The sequence below is a fragment of the Enhydra lutris genome, unplaced genomic scaffold (assembly GCF_002288905.1).
Source record: "Enhydra lutris kenyoni isolate GAN:26980312 unplaced genomic scaffold, ASM228890v2 scaffoldscaffold18, whole genome shotgun sequence".
In the NCBI taxonomy this organism is placed as follows: Eukaryota; Metazoa; Chordata; class Mammalia; order Carnivora; family Mustelidae; genus Enhydra; species Enhydra lutris.
This window is the reverse complement of record NW_019154102.1, coordinates 33,316,349-33,336,567: the sequence shown is the minus strand read 5'-3', so window position 1 is coordinate 33,336,567 and position 20,219 is coordinate 33,316,349. Positions and strand designations below refer to the sequence as shown.

General features: G+C 43.7%; 1 protein-coding gene across 1 annotated transcript in view; it reads right to left on the bottom strand.

The window, feature by feature from the left end:
* LOC111148000 (potassium channel modulatory factor 1) overlaps positions 1-17,773 on the bottom strand; it is an 85,173-nt gene extending 67,400 nt beyond the window's left edge. Inside the window, exon 1 of the mRNA XM_022504332.1 lies at positions 17,605-17,773. Coding sequence (XP_022360040.1) covers positions 17,605-17,620 — 16 coding nt within the window. The 5' untranslated portion in view covers positions 17,621-17,773. The remainder of the gene's footprint in view (positions 1-17,604) is intronic.
* Positions 17,774-20,219: the final 2,446 nt, after the last annotated feature.

Below are 20,219 nucleotides of genomic sequence, written 5' to 3'. Positions count from 1 at the left end.
TTTCCGACCACTCTTTCACCTTCTATCATATTCCATCGTTATTGCCTCACTTGGCTTTACTTTCTTCAGAGAATTTATCATGAATCAAAATTATACTACAGGTTTCTTTGTTGTCCTCTTCCCCCAATTAAAATGTAAACCCTACAATGAGAACTTATCTTTCATTACTCTATTCCCAGTTTCAAATACTGAGTGCCTACAGGCACATATTTATTTACTGAGTGAATGAATTTTCCCAGTTTCACAGTTTTTTTTTTTTTTTTGGAAGATTTTATTTATTTATGAGCGAGAGCAGGAGCACAAGCAGGGGAGGAGGGGCACAGGGAGAGGGAGAAGATGACCCCCTGCTGAGCAGGGAGCCACATGTGGGACTCAATCCCAGGACCCTGGGATCACCACCTAAGCCCAAGGCAAACACCCAACCAACTGAGCCACCCAGGTGCCTGAATTTTCCCGGTTTCTAATATTTGCCAAAACCTGTTCTAGGTGCTGGAGATACCTTTAGCTGTTGACATCTCTCCTTCCTCCACGGCTAAATCTTTAGGTAGTGTTCCTAACTTCTCACCTACATTGAGGATTGAACACCCTGCAGTCTGGGCTCTCTAGTCCACTCCTCTGAAAATGTTCACTGAATTCCACAACTTCCTCAATCCAGTAGCTCCAGCCAACAAACACTTCGTTCCTTGTCCTCTTGACCTATCTGAGCAATACTGACTGAATCCTCCTTCCCAGAAAATCAGCCAGCATTCTCTCCTGGTTCTCTTCCCACTCTCCAGGCTTTTCCCATTCACAGTCTCCTGCTCCTTAAATGTTCAATGTTTCCAACGGCTTAGTGATCAGTCTCCCCTCATCTTCTCAATCCATATGTTCTCACCATCACTGAGCAACCGACTCCACTATTATGGATTAAGTCCAAACTCTTCTGAATTCCAGACCCACATGTTCAGCTGCCCCTGGACATCTCTAGCTGGACTTCCCACATGTACCTCAAACCCAACATGCTAAAAATGGAAATCAATTCTCTTTCCCCTGCTTCCTACCCTCTTCCTCAAAGCATGTTTCTCTGTCTTTTGCAGGCATCTTGGTGATGGCAAGGCCCAACTAATCAAGCCAGAACTCTGAGCTTTCCCAGACTTTTCACTCTTCCACAGTCCCCAAGCCTAGTTAATGACCAATAACCTATTTGCATGCACTACAGCAACTTTCTGATCTTATGCTAATTTAACTGTCCCCCTCCTCCCTGCAAATCCATCCTTCACAGCTATCCTTCTGGAACACAAAAATCTAATTCCTGGCTTAGAATTTCCCAAAAATTCACTCTCTATTACCCTACCCTCTGGACAAAGTTCATCTCCTGGCATTTGCCCCCTCCAACCCTTTCTGCTTCATTAATGTTAAATTTTTTATGGTCTCTCCTCAAAGGAAAATCCTTTTCAAGTCTCCCTCCATGGGATACTCTCCCCATACCACAACACCCTGAAATCCATCAACTACCAGTTCAAATGCATAACTTCTCTTGGAATGCCTTCATGAATTCATCCAAGAAACAGAGCCTCCATCACCTATTGACTATGTACTGTAAGTATAAATTTATTACACTTTTACAATATTGTATTATAATAACCTCTCTCATCTTATGAGAGCCGGAGCCCAATATAACATTTCCACTTAGAGATGGTATTCAAAATATACTTATTAAATGAATGGTTTAAAGGAGGGGTCAGCAGGGGCACCTGGTTTGGGTGGTAGAGTATGAGACTCTTGATCTCAGGGTTAAGTTGAAGGCCCACGTTCGGCGTGGAGAGTACTTAAAAAAATTTTTTTTAAGATTTTATTTATTTATTTGAGAGAGAGAGAGAACAAGAGAGAGCACAAGCAGAGTGAAGGGCAGAGAAAGAAGCAGGCTCCCCACTGAGTAGGGAGCCTGATGTGGGACTCGACCCCGGGACTCCAGGTTAAGCAGATGCTTAACCAAATGAGCCACCCAAGTGCCCCTTAAAAATAAAATCCTTAAATAAAACCAAATAAAATCAAGTAGGGGTCAGCAAACAACGGCCCATGGGCCCAATCTGGCCTGCTACCTGTTTCTGTACAGCCTGCTAGCCAAGAACAGTTTTTACACTTTTTAATGTTTAGAAAAGAAAAAAAATTTAAGAACAATAATTGGTGCTGCATAGAAATTGTATGAAATTCAGATTCCAGAGTCCATAAAGATTTTCTGGATTATAGCCATGCTCACCTGCTTATGTTCAGTCTTAAGGCTGCTTTCAGACCGCCAACAGGAGAGTAGAGGAGCAGCAATGGAGGCCATATGGCCCCCAAAGCTGATTTGCTATAGCTTCTACAGAAAAAAGTCTGCTGACCTCCAAGTGAAATATACATGAACATGGGCTTTGGTTTCTGACAGAAATTGGTTCAAGATAGTAAGTGGCTTTACCACTTACTATCTGTGTGACCTAGTACAAATAACCTAACCTTTCTGAGATGCAATTTCCTAATTTGTAAAATGGGTTAACATATCTTGCTGGGTTGTTCTGAAATTTTACTAAGCCTTTTAATCAGGGTCTCTGCTGTAGGAACCGGTCTGTAAAGTGCTTGGTACAGAGTACTTAATGTTGAGAAGCCAGGCCCAGGTTGGAATCCCAGCTCTATGACAGATTGTATGACCTTGGGCAAGATGCTTAACTTCTCATCTATAAGACGTGGATAATAATATATATTTCACAGGACTGTTGTGAGACTTAAATGGGTTGGTACATGTGAATGCTGAGCAGTGCCTGAAGACAGTAAGCACTCAATAAATACTACTATTAGTATAGCAGTATTAATGGTTAATATTAGTTTTTCCCTTCCTACATCTACATCACCTCTCATGCCTATGCAAAGAAGCCTGCACTTACAGAAGTAAGTTAATACCGGCGTGACAAGTACTATTATAGAAAAACGGGTGATGGGGCGCCTGGGTGGCTCAGTGGGTTAAGCTGCTGCCTTCGGCTCGGGTCATGATCTCAGGGTTCTCGGATCGAGTCCCACATCGGGCTCTCTGCTCAGCAGGAAGCCTGCTTCCCTCTCTCTCTCTGCCTGACTCTCTACTTGTGATCTCTGTCTGTCAAATAAATAAGTAAAATCTTTAAAAAAAAAAAAAAAAAAAGAAAAGAAAAACGGGTGATCAGGAAAGGGCTCTGTGGCTTGCATTCACATCCCAGTCATGATTCTCTTATGTCTCCAATCCTCTCTTTTCTAAATGTTTTCTTCCTTAGAAATCTAGCAAATCCCCAGGCTTTCAAACTAGGGAGCTATAAAATTCTCATCCCTAGCCAAGATTTTGCTCTCTTGAGTGCCAGGGTAGTATTTCTCAACTCCTGATTTCTACCTAATGGGCCAGAATCACCTTAAACTGAAAATGACAAAAGCTGAAAATTATTCTCCCCCCAACAGCATCCCAACTCTCCCCTCCAATCTTCCTCATTTAGTAGAAGAACCTCTTATTCTTCCAGGGCACAGGCTGGTTGTCCTGAAATTATACTTTAGTCCTTGTTCTCATGCAATAAGGCTAGCTCAAGTCATCTTTTTCCTTTTGCTCCTACTGCCATTGACTACTTCAGGCCCCTTTAACTTCAAGCTTATTCCACAAAAAAAGCTCTGACTAGTCTCCCCACCACAGGCACCACTCTATCCTGTGTGCACTACCACACTTGTCTTCCTAAAACATAAAACTTTTCACCAAGCCCTTTCTCTGCTTAAAACTTTTGGTGTACTACCACCTCTTCTATCCCATAATCTATATGGATAAAGGCAGAGATTGACTTCAGTGTGGCAACCTAAACTCCTTCCCTAACTACCTTGCTCCAGTCTTCCTTTTTAATCTTATTCCCAAAAATATCATCAGCTTACATTTACGCAGCGCTTTATTTTACTCAGTAAACATTCATACCTGGCTGGCATTTCATCTCCAAAATAACCTTTGGAGAGAGGCTAAACAGATATCAGTATCTTTCTTTCATAGATGAGAAAACAGACTTCTAGCACCGAGCTGGGAGTCAGAACAAATGGGTCCTGTCCCATTCCCCACTTGGATTCCTAGGTAAATCAATCTGCCGAATACCTCACTCCCACCACTTACACACAGGAGTCTTCTCTTCCAGAAATCCAGTCTCAGTGTTGTCCCATCCACCTCTCTCCAATATACCTCACGCCTTCTTAGCTCTCTAGTTTACCCTCTACCATTCTCTCACTTGGTAGATGGCCCTAATCCCCAACTCTTGTTATAAAAATATAGTAATACAGTATGGGGGATACAGCTATTATAATACAGCCATATTATAAAAACACTGTATGGTGACAGATGGGAACAAACGAGACTTGTAGTGATCATTTCAAAATGTATATTAATAGTATAATAATACTATTATAATAGCATTATATTATTATACTATTATAATAGTATAATAATATAATATATTAATAGGGGCGCCTGGGTGGCTCAGTAGGTTAAAGCCTCTGCCTTATGCTCAGGTCAGGATCCCAGGGTCCTGGAACAGAGCCCCGCATTGGGCTCTCTGCACAGCCGGGAGCCTGCTTCCCTTCCTCTCTTTCTGCCTGCCTCTATGCCTACTTGTGATCTCTGTCAAATAAATAAATAAAATCTTTTAAAAAATGTATATAAATATCTAATCACAATGCTGTATACCTGAAACTAATATAATATTCTATGTCAATTACACTTCAATTTAAAAAACTCACAGTTGTTTCTTCAAGTCTTCAGTTTAAATGCCACCCTTTTGGGAATGCCTTCTCTGACACCCAATAACATTCTATTCCACATGCCAACACCATGGAAGTTGTAATAACTGATTTGACACTTATTGCCCCAGTCATACTATAGCTAGTTTATCTAATATACTTAGGCCTTCCAAAAGCCCCCTCCAAAAGAAAAATTGTTAGAGTTTTCTATTTGTCTCTGTACCTATCACAATACTTTGCACATAAGGACTTGGAAGTTTTGGATTAGACAGCGTTGGCCAGTGTTTTTCAAATAGCAAGTCACAAACCATGAGTAGAATGTGAAGTCAATCTAGAAGTCACAACTAGTATTTTTTTTTCCACCTCATATGGGTAATGTGCCGACGTGGTAGTAAGGTCTGAGGGAGGCACCTGTCACATACGCAGTGAACAGCCAATCACCATGCTTATGAACTACAAAAAGGTCAGTATTTTGTTCTTAATGAAACAACAGAAAACAGAATACATCTCTCATAGTAAAGATGAGTGCTGTTTTGTGAAACTCTTATTTCATTACATCTGTACATAACTGCTCGATCATAATATCAGATAGTTTCTTAATATGTGTTATATATATTTTTTAAAGTTTGAAAGCTGCTAATGTAGATGACCCAGTTTCTAGACTCAAAGGTTTTACATTTAAGCCAGAGAGATATTTGCTTTCTACCAAACCCCACACCCTACAAGAACAATCAGCTAAACAGAATACATAGATATACAGGGGCTGAGGGAGCCAAAACTTTAAAGAGTAATGAGTGTAAGGGAAAGTTCGTAAAGAAATGTTTCTTAGAGATGTTGGAATGTGCTACAACACTAGGTATTTAGTTTCCAGCCTCTGCCATTTGTTTAGCCATGAAGACCTCTCTACAGAAGGGCTCTGAAAACGTATTTCTCAATACTCACAGTTAAAGGGTCCTCACCACAGCCCACAATACGGGTACGCAGGATCTGGCCTGTCTATGGCAACATTTTCCTTTCCCTCTCAATCATGGTCTTCTGGCCACAGTCCTCCATGCTGTTCCAGAACATTCCAAGTTTCAGCATCTCTGCACCTGCTATATCCTTAGCTGTATCCTTCCTTCTTTAGATTTATTTTCTTCTTTTTATTTATTTGACAGAAAGCGCACACAAGCATGGGGAGTGGCAGAGGGAGAAGCAGTCTCCTGCTGAGCATGGAGGCCAACGGAGGGCTTGATCCTAGGACCCTGGGATCATGAACTGAGCCCAAGGCAGATGCTCAACTGAGCCACCCAGGTGCCCCCTTCCTTCTCTAAATATCCTTCACTTACTTCCGTTTTTTTTTTCTTTTAATGTCTCATCTTCAAAAAGGTCCTCCCTGACCACAGTATGAGGACCCCACTCTCTATTCCCTTAACCAACTATATGGTTTTTCATAACACTTGTCGCCTCCTAACACTCTATTAACATTGATTCTTTTATGGTCTACCCCAGGGATCCACAAGGTTTTTCTATAAAAAGCCTAACAGTAAATATTTTCAGCTTCTTCTGTCACAATTACTCAACTCTGCCATTAAAATATAAAAGCAGTTAAGACAATATATAAATGAGCAGATGCAGCTGTGTTCCAATAAAACTTTATTTACAAAAACAAGCAGCCAGCTAGGTTTGGCTCAGAGGCCATGTACCCCTAGTATATTAATTCTTTGGTTTTTTTCATTTTTTTAAAAGATTTTATTTATTTTTGACAGAGATCACAAGTAGGCAGAGAGGCAGGCAGAGAGAGAGAGAGAGAGGAGGAAGCAGGCTCCCTGCTGAGCAGAGAGCCCGATTCGGGCCTGGATCCCAGGACTCTGGGATCATGATCTGAGCCGAAGGCAGAGGCTTAACCCACTGAACCACCCAGGCTCCCGTCCTAAAATATTAATTCTAATAGAACGGGTCATTTAAAAAACAAACAAACAAACAAAAAAACAAAACAGTATGTGTGTCATAGGAACAGGAATCTTCTGTTTTATTCATTATGGTACTCGTGAGGCCAGAACAGTGCCTAGCCCCAAGTACACATCCAGTTAATTCAATAAATATGTGCTGAGTAAATTAATAGTCCACTGGTCTGGAGTGGGGAGCTTCAACTCTCTTCCACTTCCTTGGGTGACAGTTACATGGTGTTCAAGAAGAATGAGGCCAAAGTCAGCAGCTATATTTCCACTTGGTTAGCACCATACCATGACAAATGGTATTGCAACCATTATGTGCCCCTGCGATAACCATCTCACACATACAGGCCTTTGGTCCTAACTGGGTCCAGGCAGAAGCCTATTAAAACACCAATTCCTTGGCTCCACCCCCAGAAACTCTGATACAGTAGGTTCAGGGTAGGGTCCAAGAATCTGCATTTCTAGCCAAGTTCCTAGGTGATGTTAATAGTGCTGGTCCTCAAGTACTCTCTGGGAACCCGTACATAAGAGCACCCAAAAACCATATAGTACTAGTAAGAAAAAGAAAGCCATAAATTCCTGATGTTCCAGTGATCTGGTTGCAGGGGACTGAAAAAGAACAGAACCATAAAACTGACTGTTGCATGGAAATGCTGCTTTAGTGAAATGAAGGCAAAAACCAAAAGGTCTTTAATTTTTAACAGACCGCCCGATGCTCTATTTTTACTTGCAATTGTAGTTCTAACTGGCTAAAACAATACGTCAAACAGGTACAAAAGAGAAATAAATCATTAGTGGCTGGGGCGCCTGGGTGGCTCAGTGGGTTAAAGCCTCTGCCTTCGGCTTGGGTCACGGTCCCAGGGTCCTGGGATCGAGCCCCACATTGGGCTCTCTGCTCAGCGGGGAGCCTGCTTCCCCCCCTCTCTCTCTGCCTGCTCTCTGCCTACTCGTGATCTCTGTCTGTCAAATAAATAAATAAAATCTTAAAAAAAAAAATCATCAGTGGCTGACTAACCTTGATAGTGGACTATTAGCTCATAATCAGTTCTTAAAATTTTTAAAAATTTTTTATTTATTTATTTTTTTTAAGTAGTTTCTACTCCCAACATAGGGCTTGAACTCAGGACCCTAAGATTAAGAGTCTTGTGCTCTACAGACTGAGCCAGCCACATGCCCCAATTTTCTTAAAATTACTTTGAGGAAGAATCATAACTGCCTGCTTTTCTATTGTTAGATGCTAAAGGCCTTTTCCAGATGGATACTAGATATCCAATCTCATTACAATGAAATATACCCCTCCAATAAATTACCAAGCCTGGAGGTCACTTTCTTGAAATGATAAAAAGTCTATCACCACCAGATAGAATCTACAACTACCTCCTGAATCCACCATAATAGACTTGCAATGGACTAGTAACAATTTTTACAAGTTCTACATTTGTCATCACAGAGGACTTAAAATAACCCCCCAAACTCACATTAAAATCACCCCGAGGCCATTATTTACTCTTCCAATCTTAACAGCCCACAGAGGGATTATACTTTATATACATTTGTAGCTGTTTATAAAGTAGTTTTCTATTGTAATGGTTATATGTTGCTAACATAGGTTTAAAAATAATTTTAAAGTGAAAAAGGTAAAAAAAGATTCTTAGGAAAGAAATTCAAGAAGCAAAAATCCAGAATGTTAAGGAATGGACCATTAAGAAGACAGCAATACTATATCAATATGTACCTAGAAAAAGAGACTGTATGTGATCAAAAAATGTATTAGCAGACCCCCAAAGCACGAGTCTGAAGATGATTCTCAGCTAAGATCAAGTATTTTCAATCCCAACTTAGTATCTGAAGTATACTAAGTATAAAATATACACTAGATTTTTAAATTTTGTAAGGAAAAAAGAACGTAATTTTTATGTTGATTACATGTTTAAATGCTAATTGGATATACTAGGTTAAAGTATCAAACTATTTAAATTTATTTCACCTCTTTGGCTTTGTTACTGTGGCTACCAGAGAATTTAAAGATTTATTTGAGAGAGAGAGAAAGCAAGCGAGCTTATGCACACACACAAGTGGGAAAGGCAGAGGGAGAAGGAAGGAGAATCTCAAGCACTGATTCCATGCTGAGCATGGAGCCTAACACAGGGCTCGATCTCACAACCCTAAGAGCACAGCCTGAGCTGAAACCAAGAGTGGGTCCCTTAACCGTCTGTGCCACCTTGGTGCCCCCCTACCAGAGAACTAAAATTACTTCTGGCTTGCATTAGATTTCTATTGTATAGTGATGGGCTAATCCAATTCTATAAGTAGACTTGCTATTTCCTCTTCCTTTGGGTGATTTCTATAAAGCTTATAGAAAATGATATGGAGCAATGAAAGAACATGAAGCTATGTGGTATGGCTGACATGGGACATCAGGAAAACCATGGGTCAGGTGTTCATCCACTGTCACTTCAGGTCTAATGACCATTTTTCCTAGGGAAGGGAAGGTTAGTCCCTCTCCTGTGACCACTATGTATATCCATAGCTATAGCCACACACACAAATTGCAAACTTTATATTAATTTCAAGTTGCAATTAACTGTATCAGAATCCCTAGCTTATCAGGCTGAATGCAAGATCTCTGATTATGAAAACTACCTGGTTCCCAATTCCCAAACACCCCCAGCTCCCAGTATGTATTTCATTCTTATAGAAGAGACACATCTATAACAACTCCTCTACTTTTTTCCAAAGATTGTATTTATTTATTTGACAACCTGAGCCAAAGTCAGATGCTCAACTGACTGAGCCACCCAGGTGCCCCTATTTTTATTTTAAGATTTTATTTATTTATTTGACAGAGTGTGTGCACCTGAGCATGAGTGGGGGCAGAGAGAGAGGGAAAAGCAGGCTCCCTGCTGAGCAGGGAGCCCTGAGATCTTGACCTGAACCCAAGTCAGACACTTAACCGACTGAGCCACCCAGATGCCCCAGTAACAACTCCTATAAATAATCCCTGCCTGGGGGCGCCTGGGTGGCTCAGTGGATTAAAGCCTCTGCCTTTGGCTCAGGTCATGATCCCAGGGTCCTGGGATTGAGCCCTGAGTGGGGCTCTCTGCTCAGCAGGAAGCCTGCTTCCTCCTCTCTCTCTCTGCCTGCCTCTCTGCCTACCTGTGATCTCTGTCAAATAAATAAATAAAATCTTTAAAACAAAACAAACAAAAAAATCCCCGCCTGTTTTACTGCAATGTCCTTAACTCCTAATTTAGAAAGTTTCTCATTTCCTTGCCATGCCAAACCTCTACAACCATAGAGGGCACGAAAGGAGAATAATGGTTGAGGAAGAATACCGAAAAGCAGTACTGTGTACTTACTCACTCAACAGTTGCTATATAGCCATTAAGACTTTGCACCCAAAAACTCTAAACTGAATACAAAATTTAAACATTTTATCCCTTGAGCTGTTTTCTCTCTAAGCTTCAAAAAGATACTTATATATCTATGAGGAATAACCTTCTTGAACACAGATTAACATACACAGATGTGTGTTGAGACTACCATAGTCAAAAGACAATACTGTTACAGAAAGAAATGTACTGCTGGGCAGAGTTAGAAGTAATTGAGAAACTTAAATGAAAATAAGCTTAAAAAAGAAAGAGGAAAAGGAGAGGGAGATGAATATTGCCAAAACATTAAAATACATACATGATTTAATTACCCCGTCATAAAATATAAACTTCAAGGACTAATTCCAGCATACTGGAAAAGAACCACAGCCTGGGCAGCAGGAAAGCATTTAATTCCCAAAGGTGTTTCAAACCCACTGAATATTAGCATCCTGCAGCAAGGGTCAACAACTTGTGGCAAGCTCTGGAGATGCCTTTGAGTGGTACTCGAGTGGGAAGTCCATAAACAGCCACTGAATGAATAACTGAATGAATGAGGAAACTCACACATGGTGCAATTAATATTCAGAACCCACAGCCAGTTAATCCGAAACTAGAGCTAGAAGTAGAACCAAAAACAGTACCCGAGGCTAAACCATTCCCCCAGGAGTCAGGTCCTCTTAAGTTTTTTTGTTCTGTGTAGTTTATTTATCTCCTCTTACTTTTATGAAAGTTCCAAATCCCCTTTCCCCCATTCTCCCTCCTTTTTAACCAGCTCCCCAGATAAAAAAAAAAAGACAGCAGTTTCTAGCCTCACCATTTTTTAGACAAGTAATAACATCTCCAACAATCACACACGAGTGTTCACAAAGATGTCAGATGTCTGGCCTCTCACGGTGGGACACGGGGCTCGGTGGTAGGGCACAAAGGTAAGTGTAACACTATACCTACCTTTCAGGGAGCTTCCTGGGGAGGGAAACCAGCAAACAATTACAGCATAAAAAAAATGCTTGGAGAATAAGGTAGGAGTGCCACTAGAGGGACCCTTAATTTTACTGGGTGGGAGGGGAGGGTGACAACAGTCTTCAAGGAACAACAAAAGAAATAAGTCAACACCAAAAAATAAATTATAATTGAATATTCCTGTGACTGTTCTACTAGCTCAAGTTAGCACTCTAAAGTGACTCTAATGAAAATCCTCTTACTATAAAAAAAAATGTTGAAATTCATGACACTGGCACTGAGTACCAGCAAGAGAGGGAAAAAAAGCCCCACACAATTCAGCAGGACTTAATGCTAAACCTAATTAGTCATGATGTCAAGAGGCTTCACCCATTTATTGTCTGTCCCTCCTAGCTGAAGGTGACTTGACTGACGTACTCTTGTGATTCCAGCTGGCTTTTTCTAGCAGCAGTGATAGCCTTGCAGGGACCCATCCATACTTCTGATATTCCTTGCAGCCAGCAGTGAAATCTTCTGGACTGCTGGTTGGCACTGCAGCCATGGAAGAAATACACTGACCATATACACGAAGCGGATGGACCCACACTGCTCTGTTACTATTCAGAAAGACAACTAAAACCACCATTAGCAAACACTGTGGGAGGGCAGTAAGAGAGGTAGTAGGGATGGCACCCTGGAAGGTGCCTAATGAGGAAATTCATCTCTTGCTAGTTTTGCAGGACACTGAGTTTTCACCTCCTGGTACTCAGCCCTTAGGACATTTCCTCAGGCATGAAAGTTGGTCTTTTGTTTCTAATTCCCTGTGGCCACAGATCATTTCCAAGCTCCATGCCCAACTTGCCTAACTTTCCTCTGCCAACACCGTCCCGTCCTCTTGCCCTTACCATACCAAGAACATCCTCTTTTCTTGATCACCCACAATCTAGGTAATGTGCCCCCTTAGAAGACTGTCTGCCTTATCACATATCTCCATCATGAATCAAGACATGGCTAACATATAAAAATTACATTTTTTAAAAAGTTCTGATTGTACACCTCTTAAGGGTTCTTTCTACAATTTTATTTTTTAAAATAATTTTATTTATTTGAGAGAGAGTGAGCGAGAAAGAGGGGAATGTGTGTGTGCAAGCAGGGACAAGCGGACCGCGCTCAGCCACAGAGCCCACGAGGGGCTCAATTCCACAATCCTGAGATCATGACCTGAGCCAAAATCAAGAGTCGGACGCTTAATCAACTGAGCCACCCAGGCGCCCCACTTTCCTCATTTTAATGAATAACTTCTGCAACAAAAAAACTATACCTTATCATTTAAAAAAAAAAACAAAAAACATGGCTCCTAGGAAAACACTAAAATGAATACGAAACAAATCTTTTACAGAGATTTTAATTATGAACAGCATTTTACTTTTAACTCAGGGTGGGGAGAGAACCGCACAAGTACCCGCACTGGAGGGGGCTGGAGAGGGAGAAAGACTATTAGACTATTCACACCAAGTGTGGAGTCCAACAGGCGACTAGATCTCATGACCCTGAGATCATGACCTGAGCTGAAATCAAGAGTCTGATGCTTAACCAGGCACCCCTTAACTTTTATGAATATAAAATGTAGGAAATATTTCCTTTGAGTTCATGTTCATGAAAATAACCCCCAGGAATATTTATGCTGTAATTAAAAAAACACTACTTCTAGGATAATCCAACAATACCTTAACCTTCACTAAAAATAGCTTTTGGACTTCCAGTTTAAAACAAAACACCAAAAAACCCATAAACTTCAGCAAATGTACTTGGTAAATGTTATAAAGCTGATGTTTTGAAAATTATGACTCATAAGCGCACGGATTTCTTCATTTTTAAGATATTGCAAGCCTGCTCTAGGGATTTGTTTCACATCAGTTTATTACATTTTTATTGTTAAAAAAAAAGTTTTCAATCTTTAAATAAGATTGCTGCTAATACATCTTAAAATTCTAAGACTGAAAGGAATTTCTTCCAGATTAAATTTCCAATTTAAAATAAGAAAATTATATTTTAGGACATTTTAACTTAAACATGAATGTCAAAATTTAGGGGAAATGAACTCCAAAATGAGCTTTTTATGAAATCATGAAATTGAAGACCAGAGAAATTAAAATATTGACATTCTTATCTATCCTTTATTGAAAGTCAAGGTAAATATAAGTCACGATTTATTGAACTGAAAAAGTCTTAAATAAGAATGTCATAATCTTTTAACAGATCATAGTTAAAATAAAATAAATGATCTGACATGTTGGTAAAAATCTTTTCAGTGGGAGTCAATTTACTTCGCTTACAGGAAGGCAAAAGTCACCACATTAAAATCACAAGCCAATTACCAATCCTAGCTTTGCAGTTCCCAAATCCTGAAAACAAAATTATTGTACTTCACTCCGGGATCGTCCACATGTATGCTTTTAGTGTCAGATAACATTTTTAGAGAAGAGAAAATTTAAACCTTCTAACAAGAGTGGCACAATTTTAAAAAATGGTACAACTTTTAAAAGCTAGATTAATGGCCTACCTACTTCTGTACTTTACAGTTGGAAAATAAACATATCAGATATTTCTGAGAATAGTATCAGGACATGACCACCTACCTGTTCACTTACTTGGTATCATTTTTACATATGAGAGTTTTCTAAATGCTAGGGGAAATACAAATCCAATAAAGATAAGGACTCTATCTGAAATCTCAATTTTTTCCAAAATCAAGAGAAGCCCACCAGAAAGTTAAGAAGGCACTCAAGAAAAACAGATTCCCTCTCTGAAGTGCAGAAATCTGGTTAAGAAAAAAGTTGGTAATTATTTTGTTATTAATTCATTTAGCCATTCCATAGGCATGTCTCACATTTGTCTGTGGATGTTGTGCCACCGAACTAAAGATGAGGAGCTGGGTCTCTCATTCATTCACCCCCACATTTCCCCGGTTCCTAGCAAAGTACCCTAAACACAGTAGCAACTGAAAAAAGGTTGACTGAATTAAGGCAAAACATGTGTTTCAACTGCAGGTAATCAATTAGGCTCAAACTCATGCAAGAACATTCATAATTTCATTTTAGTTAATAAGCACTGAGTAATTTGACGTGTTTTTAATTTGCCAAGCTATTAAATGAATTTCAAGCTCTGAGTAACATTCTTAATTTTAAGCAAATTCGAAAGAAAGTATGTAGTGAAACATTAAAAAAATATTCATACAAATAAAAAAGGCAATGATTGGTTTTGCTGGAACTAGACGGTGTTGGTATGGTGACCACGAAGTGACCCAGCACTGAAGTAAAAGGTTTGTTAACACGACAAGAACATTACAAAGAGAATTAGAAGCTGGAAAAATAGAATTCTGGCTAGAAAAGTCATAGTGGGCAAGCAGGAGACTTAATACAGAGTACTGCCATCTGCACTCAGACAGGGTCTTGAGAAGTTGGGAAGCCTGTATCCCACCCTGAAGAACAATTACTTCTCTACCAAGCTACACAGCGCTGCTAGAAACTGAGGTACAGACCACAGACCAAACCAGTTACTCCCCACTACCATCACCCACCAAGCAGAGCCCTTTACGGGCTCCCAACAATTTCAGTTCCATCAACTCTCTAAAGCTCTAGTTGAGAAAAGAAGTAGGCAAATTATACCCCACAGGCCAAACTGGACCAAATTCAGCCACCACCTGTGTTTGTATGGCCTGCAAGCTAAGAATGGTTTCTACATTTTTAAATGGTAAAACAAAGACTCACATTTTATGACACATGAAAATTATATGAAATTCAAATGTCAGAATCCAAAAATAAGGTTTTCATTGGAACAACGCTGTGCTTATTCATTTACATGTGGTCTATAGCTGCTTTTGGACTACAATGGCAGAGATGCCAGAGACCTTCCAGCACACCCAGCCTACAATATTTACTACCTGGCTGACAAAGTACGCTGAACCCTGGCTAGAGCATTTCTTTACGTTCCTGGTTGCATCTCCTTTCTCAGAGGTGGTCCACTGCTTCGAAAGGTAGAGACTCTAAGCTTGACAGATGTCCATCTTGGGGCTGTGTTGTCCAAAGTTACATCATTACATATAATATCCTGCAACTCTTTAGGGTGGGCACAAAGACAAAGTAACAAATCACATGCATTCGGAAGGCCCTGAAAAGGTAGCATAATCCAAATACAACATTACAGGCAGCACACTTCAGCTCTTTTACCAGACTACTACATGGAGTTCTGGGTCACAGTGTGAAAGGAAATAAGAACCACAGAGAATTTAGAGGTTGGACAGATGATTAAAAGACCACAAAAATCATATCACTAAAGAAATGCTAAAAGAAATGGGATTTGTTTGCCCAAGAAATAGAAAGGTGGGAAAAGAACTACAATAATGAAGGTGTCAAACTCTACATTTGTTGATAGAGTAAATAATGGCAGCCTGAACCAATACTCCACAAAACAGATATCTAATGAATTAAATGTGATTCTTAATGAGGCTGCCACTCCTGCCTTAGGCCTTAAAGTAGCCCCTTAAAAGATAATCACTTGTCAAATACTGTACTGTAGGCCTTCAACTGACCAATTATAAGAATGTTCCTTTTTCAGAAACATCTGGCATTATGTAAGTTACCAGCAAGTGGGCTATTAATGTGCTGAGGTTCAGTAATATTCAAGTAACTAAAAGGTAATGTAAGTTTCATAACCATATGCCTTTCTACAGGGCCAAATAGGAGGAAACGGGCTTAAATTACAGAATTCGTGTTACATTCAAGAATTTTAATTACTCTAAAAGATTACTGAGGGTAAAGGAATCTTCCCAGGACACCATTCAATTAGAATAGAACTATCTGGATGTTTTTCTGAAGCAGAAAAATGGGTCTCAAACCATTCTTCCACTGCTGATTCTATAGTTTTAACTATCCCAGTTCTCATGAGTAAAAGAGCCTGCAGCCATGCTCAGTTTCATTTTGTCTTGAAGGTGGTCAATGTACATACAACTACATGTAACATCAACTTTAAGATCCCAAATTAAAATCTGGTCAGAGCTTTGGTAACAACTTCTTTTAAATTCCAGAGATAGAGGATACATTCCCATTAAGTAGGCAAAATTGGGAAAATGGGCATAGTTTCCAAATACTTCTATGAGCCTAAGTACCTTATTATCTCAAAATGTCCAACACTTGCATACTGTACGTGAAGATGGTACTTAGTTTTGAGCCTTTTAAAATACAGAATCCTTGAACACAAAATGTTCTTTGAGTCAATCTCAACACTGCAATTAATAATACAAATTCTGAAACTAGCTCTAAATATAATTTTAATCAATCTGAGTTTTTCAACCTCGAAATTCTAAGGCCTGCATTTCTCTAAAAAAAAACCCTTGCAGTGGTGTGAAGCACACACTAATCTGACTCACTAAACTTTCTCCACTCCTACATCACCTATACAGGATTTTAAAATCAAGAGCACACAATACTTGCAAGCCACTTCTACAATCTTGCATAAACCTTACCAGGATAAACTTTTCGCCAAGTCTCTTAACACTTTTTTGTTTATTTAAAGACTTGTGGTAGTGAAACAAAGAAAACACAACCCCCTCCCCCTTTTTCTAAACCATATGGCAGTAAATTGAAGTTAACTTATTTTTTACCGGCTCAACGCCTATACATCGGTCCTAAACATGTTTCTCTTTGTGCCCTGGGACTGGGTTAGAACTGTCTGCTTATCTGCAACTGAACCCCAATCGTGTTTCTAGATCGAAAAACAAGTCCAAAATGCCCCCTGACCATTAACAGACCTCACCACGGTCATTTACCAAAACCTGGTTGGATAGGTAGTGCAGGCAGGGCGAGGGGCCCGCGACCCGCCTGGAGCGAGTCCCGCTCTGACCGGGTGATCGAGCAGGGAGTTTACTCGCCCCAGCCCGGCCGGATCCGCCCCGGGAACTTGGTTACCCGAGCCCAGGGACGCGCCGAGGCCTAGCCGCGAGGCCGGGGCGGGCTCCGAGTGGTGGGGTCTTCTCGCTCCCCGGCCGCAGAGCCTTCCCGCCTGCCCCGCGGTTGCCCGCAGGCAGGGGCACTCGCCGTCGTCTCCCGGCGACCGGACGCGCCTGCCGGGTCCACGGACGGCTCCTCTGTCTCCCGCCGCCGCCTGCGGCCCCGTTCGGCGGCCGCACCGAGCCCTTCCGGGGCGGCGGGAGCGCTAGGCCGCGCCGGAGCCCGCGGCTCCCGGGCCGGCCAGGCGGGCCGCGGCGTCCGGTATCAGTCCCGAGGGCCGGGCTCCCGCCGGTAACGGGCCCCGCCGACTCCCCTCCCCCTCCCCCGCCCCATGACAGTGCAAACCCTCCAGCCGGCCCGGCCGCCCCGCCTCCGGCACCAGGCCCAGCTCAGGGCCGCGGCCGTGGCGGCGGCGGCGGCAGCGGCGGCGGCGGCCGCCGTGGCTCTCCGCCCTCGCTCGCTCGCTCCCAGGCCAGGCGCCTCGGGCCCCGCTCGGGCTCGACCGAAGTCTCCGCCGCTTCCCGGCCGCCCTCCGCGGCGCCTGGCCCGGGCGGGGTAGGCCGAGGCCCGGGCGGTGGGGGTGGGGGCGGGGGCTCCTCTCACCTTCATGTCGGGACATCCTAGTTCAGACGGTGGCGGCACGGCCCCTCCCGGGCTCCGGCTGCAGTGTCCCCGGCGGGGTCCCGGCGCTGCCCGCGCCGGCCGGCCGACTCCCACTCGACTCCCGGGCTCGGCCGCGGGGGCGGGGTGGGCAGGGGAGCGCTCCCGCGGCGGCGGCGGCGGCGGCGGCGGGGAGGCGGCGCGGGGCGGGAATGGGGCCGGGCCTGGCCGGGGCTGAGCTCCTCCAGGAGGCGGGTCTGACGCCGCGGCTCCGCCGGCGCCCGCCGTGACTCGGTCACTCTCGGGCCCGCCGGCTCCCGGCTGCGGCGCGGCGCTCCGCAAATCCCGCTCCTCCCCTCCCCCGGCCCACCCCCCGCCCCTCTCCCCCGGCTCCCGGCCGCCGCCTCCTCCTCCTCTTCCTCCTCCTCCGCCTCCTTCCGCCGCCCGCACGCCGGCCCCGCCTCTCGCTGCCCGCGCCGGGCCCAGCCGCCCGCAGGCCCCGCGGCCGGCGGTCGCGGCGGGGGAGGCGCGGCGCTTCCCCGCGCTCGCCAGCAGGCCGCGGTCGGGCGCCCGAGCCCGGCCTCGGCCTGGCCTGGCCGCTGGCGCGCCGCCGCGCAGCGCGTAGGGAGGAAGAGGAAATGCCCGGCCGCCGGCGCCCGCTGCTCGCCGGTACTGCCGGTCCGCGTGGCCCGAAGGGCGCCCTCCTGCCCGGCCGCCCCAGCTCCGTCTGGGCCCTACCGGGGTCCCGGCAGTGGGCGCCCGCGCCGCTGCGCTGGGTTAGGCTAGGCTGGAGTGACCGCGGTCGGCGGGTGCTGCACGGCAACGAGCTGCGGGCCCCGAGGGGCTCTGGTTCTGGGGAGCTTGGCTGTCCGGCCGACTGGGGAAGCGAGCGGCGGGCTCCGACCCCGAGGAGAGGCTGCGGACTGCCTGGGGACATGTGTTTGTGTTTCTTTTTAAGCCAGCTGCTCGGAAACGGAGAGGCTGCTGGCCTCCGGTGGTCTTCGGGTGTTGCCCGGCCGGTGACTCGCGGTCGAGAAAGGGCGTGGGCGCGGGAGGGCGCGGGAGGCGGCCGGGCTTGGCTACCGTGCTCCGAGGCGGGCTCCTCGAGAACCATCTCTTTGCAGACTCTGCCCCCGCCAGTCTGGGTGTCCGACGGTACCCGCGCAAAGTTTGATCCAGCACCTTGGCTCGCCCTCATTGCGCTGCTTGGAAAACTGTTGGGGTGTGGGGTGTGTTTTCCTTTTTTTTCCCCTGCCCGTGAACACTTTCCCGTCTTCATTTCTCTTTCACATTTTTACCCTCTTCCTTGTCAACTTTGTTTTCAGGCTTATTAATTCAACGAACATGCATACTGACTGCCCCTTAACACGTGTTCGTGGTAGCGTGGTTTGTTGGAAATAGACCATGCTTTGGAGTCAAGACAGTTCAGCCATCGGATTCTGGTTCTGATATCCTCTGTGTAGCCTTGGACAAATTATTTAACTTTGCTGAGCCTCCGTTTCATTGTACCGTGTTTGGTTTTGGTTATTTTAATTTATCCTTTTATATTTGAAGTTCTTGGTTTTTTTGGTGTGTGTGTGTGTGTGTGTGTGTAAAATTAATCCTGTCTCTAGGCTAAAGCTACTACTCTTAATCCCGCATTACTAGCTGTGTGACCCGGGGCAAATGACAGCCTTCCTGTGCCTTGATTTCCCCATCTTTAAACTGAGCATGATTATGGATGATACTGTGTCTAATAATGATAACAAGGAGGTATTTGGAGGATTAAGTGCTGAAATGTACATACAATATCTAGCACAGGACATAGTAAAAATAGTGTTTGTTATCAAATTTAATTAAATTTGGTTTTAAGGCACTTCTTGATTTCAAACATATTGAAAAGCTCATCTTTAAGTCAAGAAATAGCTATTGGGGCACTCAGATCTACCCAAGGACTGTATTTGGTAGTCACTAGTGATAGATATCAGCCAAATAAGGTTTAAACAAACAAGGATGTAAACAAGAACTTTGTCACCAGAAATATTTCCATTGCACTTCGGGAGCTTTTGCCTAAATTAAATCCAGCCCAATGGTTAAAGAAAGCGGTCCATCCAGGCCATAATTGGGGTTTGATGGAATAGAGAGAACTGTGCTTCCAACAGGGCTGGCTAACACTTAAACTGAATGCTTACCTGCATCTTCCTAAGCACTTTACAGTATTGGTGTGTGTGATCCTGGGTACCAAACATGGGCTTCTGTTTCTTGTGCTGTAAAGGTGAGGACAACACCACCCTACAGTTTTGTGAGTGAATGAAGTCTGTAAATATCTTAAGACACAGAGGTTAAGGCATTGTCAGTAACAGTCAAAGCATGCTGGAGTGGGGTGCCTGGGTGGCTCAGTGGGTTAAGCCTCTGCCTTTGGCTCAGGTCATGATCTCAGGGTCCTGGGATCGAGCCCCGCATCAGGCTCCCTGCTCTGGGAGCCTGCTTCCCCCTCTCTCTCTGCCTGCCTCTCTGCCTACTTGTAATCTCTCTCTGTCAAATAAATAAATAAAATCTTAAAAAAAAAAAAGCATGCTGGAGTAGGTAGGAGAATGGACAAAAATATTGCACTCAGGAAGGAATAAGAGTAAGTATAT